A 19,501-nucleotide genomic window follows, 5' to 3' on the forward strand; every position below is an offset into this window, starting at 1 on the left:
TGAAGGACCTGGTATGGAATTTGGGGGGACCCCCACGCAATTTTTTTTAAAATTTTGGTTCGGGGTTCCCCTTAATATTCATACCAGACCCAAAGGGCCTGGTAATGGACTGGGGGGATCCCATGCCATTTTTTTCAATGACTTTTATCTATATTGCCGGGACCCAACAATTCATTATAGCCGCGAGTAGTTTTAAATGACTTTTTTTCCTTTAGAAATGTCATTTTGTGCAGGGACTGTTTTAAACACGGGAAAAATGCGCCTCTTTACAGGCATACTATAGACACCTCCCAGGTACGAAATTTAAAGGAATATTTTACTTTTATTGTCTCACTTTAAGCATTATTAAAATCACTGCTCCTGAAAAAAAGTCCGTTTTTAAAACTTTTTTTTGCATTGATACATGTCCCCTGGGGCAGGTCCCCAAACACGTTTTATGACAATACCATGCATATAAGCCTTTAAAATTAGCACTTTTGATTTTTCACGTTCGTGAAATTTTTTGGGTCAGCGACATGCGGTGAGGTCAGTGGCTGGTGAGGCACTGGCTAGTGTCAGAGACATATACACACAGGTTACATACGCTGCAAACGTTAGAGCGAGAGCAATAGATTCTAGCACTAGATCTCCTCTGTAACTCTAAACATGTAACCTGTAAGAAAATGTTAAAGCGTCGCCTATGGAGATTTGTGACATTTTAGGTATCTATTTAGGGGAAAAGAAGCACACCGCTCCAGGCAAACTCAGGTGCAGGATGGATCACAGGTGCAGACCTTGGCTCACCACCGTGGAAGACGAACAAGACAAGGAATTGGTCACACACTGGAACTCGATGTCATCTTTATTGTCAAAAAAGGGTCAGACAGATACAGGCAATGGTTGTGAACAAGCAAGCTATTGCTTGTGAAACATCTACCATTGCCTGTATCTGTCTGACCCTTTTTTGACAATAAAGATGACATCGAGATAATTTGGAGTTCCAGTGTGCGACCAATTCCTTGTCTTGTAGGTATCTATTTACTCGGCATAACATCATCTTTCGTAGTATACAGAAAAATCAAGCTAACTTTAGTGGTTTTTTTTTATTCATGAAACCGTGTGACATAAAAAGTTGCAACGACCACCATTTTATTCCCTAGAGTGTCTGCTAAAACAATATATATAATGTTTGAGGGTTATGAGTAATTTTCTAGCAAAAAAATATAATTTTTACATGTAGGAGAGAAGTGTTAGAATTGGCCTGGGTGGTAAGGGGTTAATTACCATAAATAAGTAATATACTGTACAAATAACTATTATATATTGTTTTTAAGGTAATTAAGGCACTGTGAGCTCATCCTCTCAGTCTGCTGCAAACAGAGTGTGCCAGCTTGTATTTAACCACTTGCCACTCACCTTTAGGGATAAACCCGATGTTCGAGTCAAACGCAAGTTCGACTCGAACACCGGGTGTTTGCCTGTTCGCCGAATAGCGAACAATTTGGGGTGTTCGCGGCAAATTTGAAAGCCACGGAACACCCTTTAAAAGTCTATGGGAGAAATCAAAAGTGCAAATTTTAAAGGCTTATATGCAAGGTATTGTCATAAAAAGTGTTTGGGGACCCGGGTTCTGCCCCAGGGGACATGTATCAATGCAAAAAAAAGTTTTAAAAACGGACGTTTTTTCGGGAGCAGTGATTTTAATAATGCTCAAAGTGAAACAATAAAAGTGAAATATTCCTTTAAATTTGGTACCTGGGGGGTGTCTATAGTATGCCTGTAAAGTAGCACATTTTTCCCGTGTTTAGAACAGTCCCTGCGCAAAATGACATTTCTAAAGGAAAAAAAGTCATTTAAAACTACTTGCAGCTATAATGAATTGTCGGGTCCCGGCAATACAGATAAAAGACATTGAAAAAAAGGCATGGGATCCCCCAGTCCATTACCAGGCCCTTTGGGTCTGGTATGAATATTAAGGGGAGCCCCAAACCAGAATTTTTTTTTTTAAATTGCGTGGGGGTCCCCCCCAAATTCCATACCAGGCCCTTCAGGTCTGGTATGGATATTCAGGGGAACTCTGTGCCAAATTTTTTTTTTACAAATGGCGTAGGGGTCCCACTCAAAATCCATACCAGACCCTTATCCAAGCACGCAACCTGGCAGACCGTAGGAAAAGAGGGGGGTGAGAGAGTGCCCCCCCTCCTGAACCGTACCAGGCCACATGCCCTCAACATGGGGAGGGTGCTTTGGGGTAGTCCCCCAAAGCACCTTGTCTGTATGTTGATGGGGACAATGGCCTCATCCCCACAACCCTTGCCCGGTGGTTGTGGGGGTCTGCGGGCAGGGGTTTATCGGAATCTGGAATACCCCTTTATGAAGGGGACCCCCGGATCCCAGCCCCCCAGTTTGAAATGGTAATGAGTACATTGTACCATTTCACAAAAAAAGTGTCAAAATGTAAAAAAAAACAAGACACAAGTCCTTTATTAGAAAATAAAAAAATAAAAATGTCCCACAAAGTCCATTCATCTTCTTCTATGGCTCCGCCGATGGACCGAAAAATAAAATAAAAAAGATCCGCCTCCATGGGGGGCACCTGCCGTATGACACTTCAGCGCCGATGACAGTTCTTTTATAAGTGAAGGTGGGTACGTAAACAGGGGCCCTGCTCCCCTCTGACACCACGGGGAAGCCATTGGGAAGTCCCCATGCGTCAGAGGGGGCGGGGTCACCCGGGTACATCACCGTGTGGCCCCGCCCTCAGTTATAAAAGAACTGTCATCTGCGCTGAAGCGTCATATGGCGGGTGCCTCCCATGGAGGCGGATCTTTTTTATTCTATTTTTCAGTCCATCGGCGGAGCCATAGAAGAAGATGAATGGACTTCGTGGGACATTTATATTTTTTTTATTTTTAATAAAGGACTTGTCCCAAGGTGTGTCTTGTTTTTTTAACATTTTGACACTTTTTTTGTGAAATGGTACGGGTACAATGTACCCGTTACCATTTCAAACGGGGAGGCCAGGATCTGGGGGTCCCTTTGTTAAAGGGGGTTTACAGATTCCGATAAGCCCCCCGCCCACAGACCCCCACAACCACCGGGCAAGGGTTGTGGGGATGAGGCCCTTGTCAAGGTGTTTTGGGGGCTACCCCCAAAGTACCCTCCCCATGTTGAGGGCATGAGGCCTGGTACGGTTCAAGAGGGGGGCGCTCTCTCGCCCCCCTCTTTTCCTGCGGCCTGCCAGGTTGCGTGCTCAGATAAGGGTCTGGTATGTATTTTTGGGGGGACCCCCAAGACATTTTATTTTTATTTTGTTGCGGGGTTCCGCTTAACATCCATATACAGACTTGAACGGTTTAGTATAGCTTTTGAGGGGGACACCTACGCCATTTTAAAAAAAAATGGCGCAGGTTTCCCCTTAATATCCACACCAGACCTGAAGGACCTGGTATGGAATTTGGGGGGACCCCCACGCAATTTTTTTTAAAATTTTGGTTCGGGGTTCCCCTTAATATTCATACCAGACCCAAAGGGCCTGGTAATGGACTGGGGGGATCTCATGCCATTTTTTCAATGAGTTTTATCTGTATTGCCAGGACCCGACAATTCATTATAGCCGCGAGTAGTTTTAAATGACTTTTTTTCCTTTAGAAATGTAATTTTGTGCAGGGACTGTTCTAAACACGGGAAAAATGTGCCACTTTACAGGCATACTATAGACACCCCCCAGGTACGAAATTTAAAGGAATATTTTACTTTTATTGTCTCACTTTAAGCATTATTAAAATCACTGCTCCTGAAAAAAAGTCAGTTTTTAAAACTTTTTTTTGCACTGTGCCCAGTGCCAACTATGAGTACCCATCAGTGCTGCATATCAGTGCCACCTATCAGTGCCCCTCAGTGCCGCCTATCAGTGCTCATCAGTGCCACATATTAGTGCCCATCATCAGTGCCACCTCATTGGTGCCACCTCATCAGTGCCCATCAGTGCTGCCTTATCAGTGCTTATCAGTGCAGCCCCATCAGTGTCCATCAGTGAAGGAGAAAACTTACTTATTTACAAAGTTTTGTAACAGAAACAAACAAAAAAAAAAAAATTTTATTTTCAAAATTTTCGGTCTTTTTTTTATTTGTTTAACAAAAAATAAAAATCCCAGAGGTGATCAAATACCACCAAAAGAAAGCTCTATTTGTGGGAACAAAATGATGAAAATGTAGTTTGGGTACAATGTAGCATGACCGTGCAAGTGTCATTTAAAGTGCGACAGCGCTGAAAGCTGAAAATTGGTCTGGGCAGGAAGGTGTATAAGTGCCCTGTATTGAAGTGGTTAAACTGGCCGCTCTGTATGTAGCTTCTGACAGGCTGCACAAGCAGCCCCGTATCTCTGAAACCATAGGTCCTAGGAGCCCCAAAGGTCTTCAGCTACCTACCCCCCCCCCCCCCCCCCCAAATTTGAGGTCTCTATAACCCTCAAAGCTCGATCATGTTTTTTTTTTTTTTGTGAATTTTTTTTTGGGCAAATGGGCCTATCTTAAGGTAAGGGGCCTAGAGCTGCAGGTCCAATAGTCTCTATGTTTATCTGGCCCTGTTGAGGGTGACATTCTAAATCAGCCTCTCTCAACCAGGGTGCCGTCTGAGTTCAGCAGGGGTGCCCCGACATCCTGGTAAAAAAGGCATTTACATTAGACCGAGCTCCTGTTCCTCTGCCGAACTGTACATCAGCACAGCAAGAGCTTGATCAGGACAGTGAATTGCAGCCAGGAAAGTGAAAGCTGTGAAGGGGGGTCTTCCCAAGTCCTTAACTTTCCACCTCTCCCTACAGTGCACAGCACACGGCAGTGCATGTGCAGGTATAGTATTGAAATTTTCTAACAGGACTGTGTGTGTGTATGTGTGTATGGATGTTTGCCTATGTATGTGAGTATGTATGTGTGTGTATGAGAGCAGGGCCGGTGCTACCACTGCCTATTGCACATGGCCACTGGTGCTCCTACTCTCTGCTCTCTGCAGCAAGCAATAAGTCTCAGCATCAGCAGGCAGCCGCCGCTCTATTCGCACATAGGCGCAGCGGCGGAGGACTGTGTCTGTGTCCCGACTCCTGAATGAATGGAAGCAAGCAAGCATTTATTGATGGGCACTGGTAGGTTGCATTGATGGATGCTGATAGGCTGCATTGATGGGCGCTGGTAGGCTGCATTTGATGGGCGCTGGTAGGCTGCATTTGATGGGCGCTGGTGAGGCTGCATTTGATGGGCGCTGGTGAGGCTGCATTTGATGAGCGCTGGTGAGGCTGCATTGATGGGCACTGGTGAGGCTGCATTGATGGGCACTGGTGAGGCTGCATTGATGGGCACTGGTAGGCTGCATTGATTGGGGCTGGTGAGGCTGCATTTGATGGGCACTGGTGAGGCTACATTTGATGGGCGCTGGTGGGCTGCATTTGATGGGCGCTTCATTAAAAAGGTAGGGTATACATGGGCAGGGCAAATGGGGTGGAGACAAGGGGGGGCTGCAAAAGGAGGTTTAGCCTAAAATCCTTGCACCAGCCCTGTATGGGAGTATACTTCTAGCCATGGCTACAGCATGTATATGACCCTAGCTGCTGCCTCTGCAGCTGAAGTGGGAGCAGCTGGGGATGGTAAAAATGACTCAACTGCATGGTTTTACCACCCCCAACCTCATGTGTGAACGAGCCCTTGGTTCACATCTGTATGGCTGCCTGCAGCATGTAGGCCAGCCTATTCATTTTAATGGCCTGTCCTACCTGCAGAAACACAGGAAAAGTAGCCCCTCACCCTTTTTAAAAAAAAATTGCATTGCACCGAAAAAGCACCGCATTTACCAATGCGCAGGGGTACCATTAAGAATTAGTGGCAAACCTGTGCATTTACTATAGATGAGTGCATTTGTCTTTGTGTCAGGAACGCACACGATTGCACACGTTCTCTGAGGCTGGGTTCACACTGATACTACACGGCAGTCATACAACTATCATCCTACTTTTCTCTGCAACATCAGTCCTACATCAGTCCTACATTTGTCCTACATCCATCCGACTTCAATAAACATGGATTCGACTTTTAACCCTGACAATACCAGGCACTGTGTCTAGTATGAATCTTTAGGGGGAACTCCATGCACAATGTAAAAAAAAAACAAAACATCATGGGTTCCCCCTCCAAGAGCATACCAGGCCTTTTGGTCTGGTATGAATTTTCAGGGGAACCCCCAAGCCAAAAAAAAGCACTTGGTCCCCACCAAAATCCCACCACTCCAAAGCACCTTGTCACCATGTTGAGAGGACAAAGGCCACTTCCCGACAACCCTGGCCATTGTTTGTCAGGGTCTGGGGGCGGGGGGCTTATCGGAATCTGGAAGCCCCCTTTTACAAGGGGGCCCCCAGATTCTGGCCCCCCATCCTATGTGAATGAGTATCGGGTACATTGTACCCCTGCCCATTCACCTAAAAATGTCAAAAATAAAACACATTACACAGGTTTTTAAAGTAATTTATCAAGGCAGCTCTGTCGTCTCTTTTGATTTCTTCTCCCCTCTCTGGGTCTTCTGCCTCCTCTGCTGAAGTCTTCTGCATCTGTCGGCTCTTCTCCCCTCTCCGGGTCTTCTCCGCTCTCCGCTGATGTCTTCAAGCCCACTCCGATTCTTCTCCCTCTGTCCGCTGTCTTCTCCGCTGTCTTCTCCCTCTGTTCTTCTTCCGATGTTGACTCTACACTCTCTCCCGCTCTAATGCTGGGTGCGTGGTCTGCCATTACGTATATTGGCATGGGGCGGGGTCACCGGGTGATGTCATATGGAGGGCCCGCCCCTTATGATGTCACCGCCGGGGGGCATGATGGGCAGTAACTACATAAGGAGTGGGCCCTCCGGTGACCCCATCCCATGCCAATATAAGTAATGGCACACCGCACACCTAGCATTAGAGCGGGAGAGAGTGTCGAGTCAACATCGGAAGAAGAACAGAGGGAAAAGACAGCGGACAGAGGGAGAAAAAATGGAGAGGGCTAGAAGACATCAGCGGAGAGTGGAGAAGAAGCAGAGAGGGGAGAAAAGCCGGCAGAGGCAGAAGACGTTAGCGGAGGAGGCAGGAGAGCTGGAGAGGGGAGAAGAGATCGGAAGAGACAACGGAGCTGCCTTAATAAATTAGTTTAAAAACATGTGTAATGTGTTTTATTTTTTAATTTTTTTTTAGGTGAATGGGTAGGGGTACAATGTACCCCATGCTCATTCACATAGGATGGGGGGCTGGAAACTGGGGGACCCCTTGTTAAAGGGGGCTTCCAGATTCTGATAAGCCCCCTGCCCGCAGACCCTGACAACCAACAGCCAGGGTTGTCAGTAAGAGGCCCTTGTCCTCATCAACATGGGGACAAGGTGCTTTGAGGCCCCCCTTCCCCAAATCACCCACCCCCCCATGTTGAGGGCATGTGCATTGGTACGGTTCAGGAGGGGGGGTGCTCTCTGGTGCCCACCCTCTTTCCTGACCTGCCAGGCTGTGTGCTTGGATAAGGGTCTGGTATGGATTTCGAGGGGGACCCCCACACCGTTTTTTTTTTGTTTTTTTTAATTTGGCATGGAGTTCGCATTCAAGATCATCAGAGCTCAAACCATACCAAAATCGGATCAGTCAAGACGGCGATCTGACTTTGATCCGACTTCAGTGATATTCAATGGGCTGAAGTAGGATCAGAGTCGGACCAAAGTAATGCATTTTCAAAGTCGGACCGACTTGTGTCAGACCAGTTAAGACGGCTCCCATAGGGAAACATTGATTTTCACATGTCATGCAACTTGAGCTCACAATGTTGGAGCATTTGTCGTACAAGTGTGAACCCAGGCTGACACTGAATTCTAAATCAATGCCAATACAATGCACCTGACAGAGTGCTTCGTGTTACCACAACACAATGGTGTAAAGCCAGCCTTAAAGTGGAGGTCCACCCGGAAAAAAAAAATGGCACAAAGAAATACCTAAAAAAAACGGAGGAAAAAAAAAAAGGATTTTACTTACGTGAAATGGCTGTTGCTAGGCAGTCTTCCTAATCTGCCTCTTCCTACACCACGGTGATCTTCAGTCTTCTGCTCCCCGCGTTGTCTTCTGGGGAATGGGGCACGGTGTGTTATGGGAACTGTGTGTGTCCCACAACACATCGCGTCCCATTCACAAAGCGCCGCGCCGTTCGTGTGTGCGCAGTAGGAAACTGGCAGTGAAGCCGCAAGGCTCCACTGCCTGTTTCCCTTACTTAGGATGGTGGTGCCGGGACCCAAGAGCCGAGGGACGGGTTGGCCTCGGGTGGCCGCTTTAAGGTAGAAGTCTGATTGCACCTCTGACCGTAACTTCTTTGCCAACTGACATATACTAAGATATGTAAACAAATAAATCTCTTACTTGCAGGGGTAGTTATCTGTGGTTCTGGAATGCATGTGGGGTTCCTGAGCACTCCAAGCCTGACAAGTCTTTCCTGATGCTGTGATAGCGATATTTCCTTGATATGACTCTCCTTTTCCAGACAAACATTGCAATCCAGGTGGTGACGGAGGAGGATTAGAGGCTTCAAGATGAAAAAAACAAACCATTAAAAAATGTTATGTAGTTTTATGCAATATTTTCTCTTCATAAAATCATTGTGAATCTAAGTATTAATACAGTGCCTTGCAAAAGTATTCACCCCCCCCCCCCCTTGGCATTTTTCGCGTTTTGTTGCCTCACAACCTTTTTTTTCACAAACTTTTTTGAAAATGTTTAGGTGTTTTAAATAGCCTTGCAGGAGGTAAATGTCTGTTTTGCATGTGTGTGCTGTAATATTTTGTTCTAACACAGCTCCAAGTTGCTTTGGATAAGTATCTATGAGCTTGCCACATCTTACCACTGGGATTTTTGCCCTTTCCTCCTTGCAAAACTGCTCCAGCTCCTTCAAGTTGGATGGTTTGTGCTTGTGAACAGCAATCTTTAAGGCTGACCATGGATTTTCTATTGGATTGAAGTCTGGGCTTTGACTAGACCATTCCAACACATTTGCATATTTCCCTTTAAACCACTCAAGTGTTGCTTTAGCAGTGTGTTTGGGGTCATTGTACGGCTGGAACCCTTTTCCTAGCCTTAAATCACACACAGAGTGGTACAGGTTTTGCTCAAGAATATCCCTGTATTTAGCACCATCGATCTTTCCCTCAACTCAGACCGGTTTCCCAGTCCCGACTGCTGAAAAACATCCCCACAGCATGATGTTGCCACCACCATATTCCATGTGGGGATGGTGTTCTTTGGGTTATGTAATGTGCTGGGTTTGCGCCAGACATAGCATTTTCTTTGATGGCCAAAAAGTTCAATTTTAGTCTTATCAGACCAGAGCACCTTCCTCCGTACATTTTGGGAGTCTCCCACATGCCTTTTCGCAAACTCAAAATGTGCCATTTTGTTTTTCCTGAAAGTAATGGCTTTCTTCCATAAAGCCATCCTTCCTTAAAGCCCAACTCTATGGAGCGTACAACTTATTGTCGTCCTATGTACATTCCTGTCTCTGCTGTAGAACTCTGCAGCTCCTCCAGGGTTACCTTAGGTCTCTGTCCTTCCTCTCTGATTAATGCCCTTCTTGCCAGGTCCGTGAGTTTTGGTGTGCGGATGTCTCTTGGCAGGTTTGCTGTGCCATGTTCTTTCTATTTGGTTATGATAGATTTAATGGTGCTCCTAGGGATCATCAAAGATTTGGATATTTTTTTATAACCTAACCCTGACTTCTCAACAACATTGTCCTTTACTTCTCTGGAGAGTTCCTTGGTCTTCATGGCAGTGTTTGGTTAGTGGTGCCTCTTGCTTAGGTGATACAGCCTCTGGGGCCTTTCAAAAAGGTGTGTATATGTAATGACAGATCATGTGACACTTAGATTGCACACAATTGGACATCATTTCACTAATTATGTGACTTCTGAAAGTAATTGGTTGCACCAGAGCTTTTTATGGGCTTCATAACAAAGGGGGTGAATACATACGCACATGCCAACTATCAGTTTTTTATTTCTGACAAATAGTTTTATGTATTTATTTTTCTAATATTACAACACCAACTTAGACTATTGTATTCTGATCCATCACATATAATTCAGATTAAAAAAAACATTGAACTAAAGGCTGTAATGTAACAGAATAGGTAAAAAGCCAAGGGGGTGAATACTTTTGCAAGGCACTGTATATGTGATGGCAAAAAAAACAATGTTTTTGGATTCTACGCACAAAATTGCGAACTATCTATCGCTGAACAAAAAAGGTCAGCTTAACAAAAAATGTAATATACTGTATAGGATTCAATTATGTGTGATGGCTGCATTAGTTTTCTTTTTGTCACCTGGTAATCCTGTGGCTAACTCTTATCCTGTCCTAGTGTGACAATGCTCACTGAGTGTATTGTATATATGAAGGAGCCGTGTTGTCTCCCTTGCCTGTTCTGTCCATTCAGACTGCAAACGCTTTATCTTCTCAATTACATACAGTGCATCCGGAAAGTATTCACAGCGCTTCACTTTTTCCACATTTTGTTATGTTACAGCCTTTTTCCAAAATGAATTAAATTCATTATTTTCCTCAAAATTCTTCAAACAATTCCCCCATGATGACAACATGAAAGAAGTTTGTTTGAAATCTTTGCACATTTATTAAAAATAAAAAACGAAAAAAATCACAGGCAATTCCTCCCATTCTTCTTTGCAGGATCTCTCAAGCTCCATCAGGTTGGAAGGGGAGCATCGGTGCACAGCCATTTTCAGATCTCTCTAGAGATGTTTAATCAAGTTCAAGTCTGAGCTCTGGCTGGGCCACTCAAGGACATTTACAGAGTTGTCCCGTACCCACTCCTTTGTTATCTTGGCTGTGCTTAGGGTCGTTATCCTCTTGGAAAATGAACCTTCGCCCCAGTCTGAGGTCCAGAGTGCTCTGGAGCAGGTTTTCAGCAAGCATGTCTCTGTACATTGCTGCATTCATCTTTCCCTCGATCCTGACTAGTCTCCCAGTTCCTGCCACTGCAAAAAACATCCCCACAGCATGATGCTGCCACCACCATGCTTCTATGTAGGGATGGTATTGGCCCAGTGATGGGCGGTGCCTGGTTTCCTCCAGACATGAGGCTTGCCATTCAGACCAAAGAGTTCAATCTTTGTTTCATCAGACCAGAGAATTTGGTTTCACATGGTCCGAGAGTCCTTCAGGTGCCTTTTGGCAAACTCCAGGCGGGTTGTCATGTGCCTTTTACTGAGGAGTGGCTTCTGTCTGGCCACTCTACCTTTCTTTCTGGATGCACTGTAGGTGGAAGGAATTTTTTAGCCCATAGAAGATAGCTGGGTCTGCTGCTAACCTTATTCAAGATTTCAGTTTAGTCTGCTGGAAGTTATTATAACTCAAGATCTATGGGAAGATTAACAGGTAACTTTCTGTAGTAGAGGAAAAGTTTTGACCCAGAGACAGCTGGGATTCAACGCTAAACCCAGGAGCTGAAACAATTGGGTCTTGGGCTTCTGATCCTTTAACAAATCTATCAAAAGTTGTACTGTAAAAATAAATATGTATCCACATCTGCTATCAAATTAAATCTCTATTTGCTCCCCCCAAGCCCTCCGCCCCCCAAAAAAGAAGGACATCAATTGGGGGGAAAATGTTTGGGTTAAAACAGTGAAAGAAATGGTAAAACAGGTGAATATAGAGCATAGGTCTCAAGTAGCAAATAGTGAATATACTATAAGGACCCTTCCATTATTTTTATACCTATGAGACTTACTTATAATATAGATCAGCCTTTCTCAACCTTTTTAACACAGAGGAACCCTTAAAATAACTTTCTAGTCTCAGGCAAACCCCTGCCAAAAAAATGAATATATCTACAACTCATGGTGTGATGGTCAGTGGAAGAATGCTCCTTACACTTATGGTCATTGGGAAGAATTACCCCCTTACAGATAGATAAAAAGATCAATTGTGTCAGTGGGAACTTATCTGAGAGGAGGAAATTGCTTATTGCTCAAGGAACCCCTAGCCACCAGTGGAGGACCCCAGTGTTGGAACAAGGTCATCCAGCGCCCAGGGCAGAGATTGCAAACTGCACCCCCTTCCCCTGCTCATGATGCTCAAACTTAGGGGATCCTACACCCAGCAGTGACTTGCGTGTCAATATCACTGGCTCTCACTACTCCTGTCAGTCCTGCAACAGAAGGAAGGTGCCCCTAGTAAACCATTGAGCCCAGGGCAGCCGGCCCTCCTGCCCACCCCTTGTCTTGGCCCTGGAGGAACCCTGGGTTGAGAAACCCTGATATAGATAATCACTAACTGCTTCCAGAGTTATTACATACAAATACAACTACTTTGCAGTTCCGAGGGTCCACCTAAAATTAATAATAATTTATGTAAAAACACTGAAAACATTGATTTACCAAGCCCATGGCATTGCATTATATTCATAAGTTCTATGCAGCAAAGTAATCACAATGGTTATATAATAATGAAGATTTAGCAAAGTGAATTGTTCCTGTACAATAAATTTACAGCATTTAAACTTCAGCACTCACTACAGCGTGGAACAACACAGTATTCCCACCGCCTGTCTGGGTTAGTAGTAAAGCACCATGGTCGTGGTTCTCCACCTGGATTCCGACAGTAATTCCTTATGAGATTTTTTTCTGGCATCCTGGAAACATAGTTACAATTATTAAGATTTGAGGCAAGTGATGGCATTCACCCTTGTAATTATCTTTCAGCATAAGATTAGCTATTGTGTAATAATTTAAACTTAGTAATGGAAAATAAGCTTACAATGATAGGAGATAATTACAAAAGAGTATGTTGCATGTCAGCTTTTATTTAATCTCAATCAGTACTGGGTTCAAATGAATGTTATTTTGCATTGTTCATATGTTGATACACAATAGCTACTTGGAGTTGTGTTCTAAAAAGAGATAATCCTCACAAAGCACTTATGTTTGAAGGCAGAACATCCCCCGCAGCTATAACACATTAGCATTATGTGCAACACCGCGCGCTTCTGTGTCAGGTAAGTGACACATAATGCGCTACTGTCCGATGCATAGTAGCCCATTGTGCTTTAGCTTTGCAGGGAAATAAAGAGGAAGTAAAACCCACCAGGGTTTACTTCTTCTTTAATAGTGATGGGAATAGTATTTTCCCTATCTGACACCAAGATGGAATTTTCTCTGTGTGGGCTGGATATGTTGGTACTGTCTGCTTGGTGGACCTAGTTTCGACCACTGTTAACCTTAGGTCTTCCCTGGTGATTTAATAGAGGGCTACTTCGTGCTTTCTCACTTAGGACCCTGCCTGGGGAATTGTAAAAATTGTAAAAATTGTCCTAGGGGCAACTTACCAGTTTTCCTATAGTGCAAGCTAAGTAAATTAAAAAAAGATGCCTGACAATGGAGGTTACAAAATAAAGACAGAGCATACAGTATATCTGCTGTTGTAAATATTTACATTTACCGGCCACTTTATTAGGTACACCTGTTCAATTGATTGGTAACACAAATTGCTAATCAGCCAATCACATAGCAGCAACTCAATGCATTTAAGCATCTATATGTGGTAAAGGTGACTTGCTGAAGTTCAGACTGAGTATCAGAATGTGAAAGAAAGGGGATTTAAGTGACTTTGAACGTGGCATGGTTGTTGCTGACAGACGGGCTGGTCTCAGTATTTCAAAACCTGCTGATCTACTGGGATTTTCACGCACAACCATCTCTATGGTTTACAGAAAAAATATCCAGTGAGCAGCAGTTGTGTGGACGAAAATGCCTTGTTGATGTCAGAGGAGAATGGGCAGACTGGATCGAGATGATAGAAAGGCAACAGTAACTGTCAGAGAACTCATGCAGCAGGTGCTCATTCCCATGCAGTAAGTGCTCATTCCCATTGAGCAGCTGCTAATGCCATTCAGCAAGTGCTAATTCTAATGGGCATGTGCAGAGTCAAGACCAAGATGAGCAAGGACTGGAATACGCATGTGCATTGGCGCGTGTGCATACACATTAGCGTGCACATGCATCCATAGATTCTGCCATCCAGCAGCCTATTTAAACTGAGAGTCTGCCTGGCTTCAGTGCTGGATTGTCTTTAGCTTTGGTTCCTGTGCTCCTGATTCTTATTCATGTCTTCCTTGTTCCTGACCTAGCTACATCTGACAACTCTCTTGGATCATCCCTGCCTGCTATATCTGCTTCTTGCTTATGTTACCGACCCCCGGCTTGGATTTATGACTACAGCTCTGCCTCCTGATTTGGTACCCAACCGCCAGCACGTTAGCGACTTCTGCCTGTTCCCGACCTTGCAACTTATCCTGATTCTGCACCTGTCTGCCTGGCTCCACACCACCACTGGGAGGCTCCTGTGTCTTCAAGTTACAGCTCACTCCTACAGCTGCCAGGCACCTGCACCCTTCCATTGCCCTAGCAGTCCCTGACTTCTCTACCAGGGATGCTTTAACAGGAATTGTGCAAGAGGCCACCCTCATCATCTCGGGCTCCACAGTCAGGTACGTGACAGTACAATCCAGCCATATGGAGCCCGAAAGGGGGGGTCTCACCCTTGGAGGCGCTGTGCCAGTAGATTGTCACCCTTACTTAAGCAGTCCAGGGCCTGCAAGATGGCTACCGTCAACTGGAGCAAAGAGTGCAGTCTCTCTCTCCATCCACCTCAACACACCAGACAGCCACATCACCTTCAACCTCTGCTCAGGCAGCTACAGTGCAAGTACCCACAGTAGTGGTTCCACCCTAGGAGCCCTGAGCCCCGAGTCCCTACACCTGAGTGGTTTTCAGGAGATCGCAGCAAGTTCCGTGCTTTCAGAAATGCCTGCCAGTTATACTTCCTGCTGTAACCACGCACCTTCTCGTTGGAAAGCACTAAAGTGGGGTTCATCGTCTCACTACTCCAGGGGGGCCTCAAACACAGGCCCACCGCTTGATGGAACAAGCCAGTCCTCTTCTGAACACCATGATCTCCTTTCTTGATGAAATGGCTAACCTGTATGATGATCCACAATGCACAGCAACAGCTGAATCCAGATTACATGCTCTCCAGCAGGGTCGAAGACCGGTAGAGGATCATGTAACAGACTTTAAGTGGTTGAATTGTGATACACAATGGAACGATGCCGCACTTCATTACCAGTTCCGCCTGGGACTTTCAGATGAACTAAAAGATGAACTGGCTCGAGTTGGGGTACCCAGCTCCTTGGAAGCACTTATTCAATAATCTATTCAGAGTGATCGTCGTCTGAGAGAGTGAAGATCAGAGAGGACAAGCCAGATCCGTCCCACGTGAATGTTACCAAAGGTATCTGCTAATCTACCTGCTCCTTCATTATCTCCTGCCGCTACTAAAGTTCCTGAACCGACTGCAACTGGGCCTTCTTCAGCCACCGCTGTCACCAGAGGAAAAGCTATGTTATTGCCAGAATTACCTCTATCTGTACTGTGGAGGAGCCGGTCACTATGCCAGCACTGGCCCTAACAAGACCCGTAAGTCTTATTCTCCTTATGATTCCTGTCCCCTGACTATGACAAGATCTGCTCAAATCGCTGTTCCTTTTTCACTACAGCTTCCAGAAGGAGCACTCCAGGCTCAGGCCTACAACTTGGTCAGGATCTGTGAGGGGGACGAGTGGAAAAAGGTCTTCCAAACACGTTTTTGCCATTTTGAATATCTCATTATGCCATTCGGACTTTTCAATGTGCCAGCCACTTTCCAACATTTTGTCAATGACATTTTCAGGGACTTCTTGGACTTATTTGTGATTGTCTATCTGGATGACATTCTCACATTCTCAGTTTCCCTGGAATTACACTGCATCTATATGAAGCAGGCTGAGAAATGTGAATTTGAACGTCAGACCATTCATTTTCTGGGTCTAGTGATATCAACCGGGGGTATGCAATGGACCCTCAAAAGGTTTCAGCTATACTGTCTTGGCCACTCCCAACTGATAAAAAAGGAGTACAACGTTTTTTCGGTTTTGCTCATTTTTACAGGAAATTTATTAAGAATTTCTCCGGCATCATAACACCCATTACCCAACTCACAAAGAAGCAAGGTCTCTTTCAATGGACTGAAGCAGCTCAGGCCTCATTTGATAATCTAAAGGGATTGTTTACCTCTGCTCCAGTCCTGAAACATCCTGATCCTGCTCTACCATATGTTCTAGAGGTAGATGTGTCAGAAAATGCCGTAGGGGCCATCCTGTTCCAGCATCAAGGACCAAAGTCTCGAATGCACCCACGGGCATTCTTCTCAAAGAAACTGTACCCATCAGAGAAGAATTATAATGTGGGGGATCGAGAACTCTTGGCAATAAAATCAGCATTGGAAGAATGGCGTTACCTCTTGGAAGGAGCAGCACATCCAATACTGATCTTTACAGATCACAAAAACCTAGAATACCTCAGAGCTGCTAAGCGACTCAGACCTAGACAAGCAAGATGGGCTCTTTTCTTTTCACACTTTAATTTCCACATTACTTACCAGCCAGGATCTAAGAACGTAAAACCTGTTGCCTTATCTCGTATGTTCACTGAATCAGAGGCTCCATCTCAACCAGACACTACTCTGCAAGCTGGGAATTTTCTGTTAATTCAATCTGATCTGATATTACAGGTCCGTCAGGCATCTCTGAGAGCTTCCCTACCTCAGGGCATGAATCTCCAAAAAAATGATGGACTCTACCGGCATGAAAATAAGATCTTTGTACCTCAAAACTTGCGCACTGCTATCTTGCAGGTCTGTCATGACCATCCCTTGGCAGGTCACTTTGGGGAATACAAGACCATGGACTTAGTCATTTCTGGTGGCCAAACCTGGCAAAAGATTGCAGAAAATATGTAAATTCCTGCTTAACTTGCATCAAGAACAAAAGCAGTAAGAACAAAGCCTGGGAATTGCTAAGACCACTTCCCATTTCTGAGAGGCCTTGGGATATGATTGCAATGGACTTCATTGTCAAGCTTCCCCCTTCTGAGGGGTTTTTGTCCATTTTTGTGGTGGTTGATCATCTTTCCATTCCTATGAAAGGGACCCCATCGCCAGCAGAAACAGTCAGGATTTTTGTAAAAGAAATTGTAAGGCTATACAGAATTCCCATTGACATTGTTTCAGATCGTGGAGTACAATTCATGTCAAGATTCTGGAAAGCATTATGTGAAGCATTGTGTATCAAGCTCAACTTTTCCTCAGCCTACCACGCACAGACAAATGGGCAGACTGAACGTACGAATCAGGCTTTGGAACAGTATTTACGCTGTTTTTCTTAATTTACTTGTTCAGCGTCACAGACCAAGATGAGCAAGGACTGCAATGCGCATGCATATTGGCGCATACATATGAGCACATGCGTGAACACGTTAGCGTGCACGCACATCCATAGATTCTGGCACCCAGCAGCCTATTTAAACTGAGATTCAGCCTGGCTTCAGTGCTGGATTGTCTTCAGCTTTGGTTCCTGTGCTCCTGATTCTTTTCCATTCCTGCTGACCTTGTTCCCGACCTGGCTATGTCTGACAACTCTCTTGGATCACCCCTGCCTGCTATATCTGGTTCTTGCTTATGTTACTGACCCCGGCTTGGATTTATGACTATGGCTACGTCTCCTGATTTGGTACCCCACCGCCAGCACATTAGCGACTTCTGCCTGTTCACGACCTTGTGTTGGGCTCAGCCCTTCCTTCTCTGAGCTGGCCGCTCAGCTGTCGACTAATTGCCAGCTCCCATCTCTCTCCACAGTTACCCAGCTGTTGTTGATTCTGCTCGTCAGTCCTGCCTACTTAACGCCGTCCAGCTCACTTGATCTCTGCCTTTGCCTTTGTCAACATCACAGAGACTTTCTCCTGCGTTCCTGTTGAAGACTTGCTCAGCTGGTGTTCCTTCTGGCTCCTGATTCTGCTTGCTGTACTACTACGTTTATCTCTGGCTCTCTGACATTTGCTTGGCTGACTACCCGATCCGGTTACTAAACTCTGGCTTGTTTTGACTACGTTTACTCTGTTTACCTTATTATTATTATTATTATTATTAAACAAGTGTGATTTAACTATACTTCTGTCTCAGTCTGATTCATTGTTCCTGATACCTTGCAACTGATCCCGATTCTGCTCCTGTCTGCCTGGCTCCCACTGAACAAAGCTTGTGACCGGACTCCACGCCACCACTGGGAGGGCTCCTGTGTCTTCAAGTTACAGCTCACTCCTACAGCTGCCAGGCACCTGCACCCTTCCACTGCCCTAGCAGTCCCTGTCTCCACTACCAGGGGTGCTTGGACAGGAGTTTTTCAAGAAGCCACCCTCATCATCTCAGGCTCCACAGTCAGGCACGTGACAGTAACTCAAATAACTCGTTACAACCAAGGTATGCAGAATACCATCTCTGAACGCACAAAACATCGAACCTTGAAGCAGATGGGCTACAGCCACAGAAGACCACACCGGTTGCCACTCTTGTTGAAAACTGTGCAACAATTCGCACAGGCTCACCAAAATTGGACAATAGAAGATTGGAAAAATGTTGCCTGGTCTGATGAGTCTTGATTTCAGCTGCAACATTCATATGGTAGGGTCAGAATTTGGCGTAAACAACATGAAAGCATGGAACCATCTTGCCTTGTATCAGCGGTTCAGGCTGGTGGTGGTGGTGTAATGGTGTGGGGGAAATTTTCTTGCCACACTTTGGGCCCCCTTAGTACCAATTAAGCATTGTTTAATTGGATGAAAGAAATGCAATGAGAATAATAGTTATCAGTATAGTTATCAGTTATGAGTCTAAATTTGACTAAAACAGGAATCTTAATATTCCAGATTATGAACTGATATTGCGAGGGTGGTCTTTAAATTTTATGCGAAAGCACAGGCCAATCCCAAATTATTAAGCAGGAAATATTGCTAAATCAAAACAAGAGATTTGGTCTAACATATGGTGAGAGCAGAAAAGTATAAAAGCCTCCAGAGTGGGGTGGTATAAATAGGTAGTAGGAAAGAATAGAGAGGAATAAAAAGTAGGGGGTAAGAATCGGAGGACATCAAAGTCACCCAAGTCAGGATCATTAGGCTCCAGTACCTCAGAATAGCTTGCTATGGACAGTGAAGGGTAGGCATATTGTATCCAGGAAGTCCATATCTTCAAGAAATGCCTGTGTGTATCCAGAACACTGTACTTGTTTTCTTTTCAAATTGTAAAATACTATACTACACAGTGAGTGGTCCTTGTGATCAGTTTGACTGTGCCTTCAATCTTTGAGACCTAATGTTTTCCACTTCTCACATTTTTATGTCACAACTCAAGATAGGCTGTTTCTGTAAAGCTATGCTTGGAATTGTGTACACAATATATTTCAGTATGTCCCTTTGTGAAAAATGAAAATAAAGACTGTTAAAAAAAAAATATATATATATATATATATATATATATATATATATATATATATATATATATATATATATATATATATGTATATATATATATATATATATATA

General features: G+C 44.6%; 1 protein-coding gene across 5 annotated transcripts in view; it reads right to left on the bottom strand.

The window, feature by feature from the left end:
* LOC141140367 (plasminogen-like) overlaps positions 1–19,501 on the bottom strand; it is a 335,624-nt gene that overhangs the window by 226,329 nt on the left and 89,794 nt on the right. For all 5 annotated transcript variants that reach the window (XR_012243931.1, XR_012243929.1, XR_012243930.1 and 2 more), the window contains 2 exons: positions 12,545–12,663; positions 8,385–8,547 (listed from right to left, as the gene is read on the bottom strand). Coding sequence is in view for 1 of the 5 variants with exons in the window: in XM_073627455.1 (XP_073483556.1) it covers positions 8,385–8,547; positions 12,545–12,663 (282 nt within the window). In the remaining 4 variants the exon portion in view is untranslated. The remainder of the gene's footprint in view (positions 1–8,384; positions 8,548–12,544; positions 12,664–19,501) is intronic.

The sequence above is a fragment of the Aquarana catesbeiana genome, linkage group LG04, assembly GCF_042186555.1.
Source record: "Aquarana catesbeiana isolate 2022-GZ linkage group LG04, ASM4218655v1, whole genome shotgun sequence".
NCBI lineage: Eukaryota > Metazoa > Chordata > Amphibia > Anura > Ranidae > Aquarana > Aquarana catesbeiana.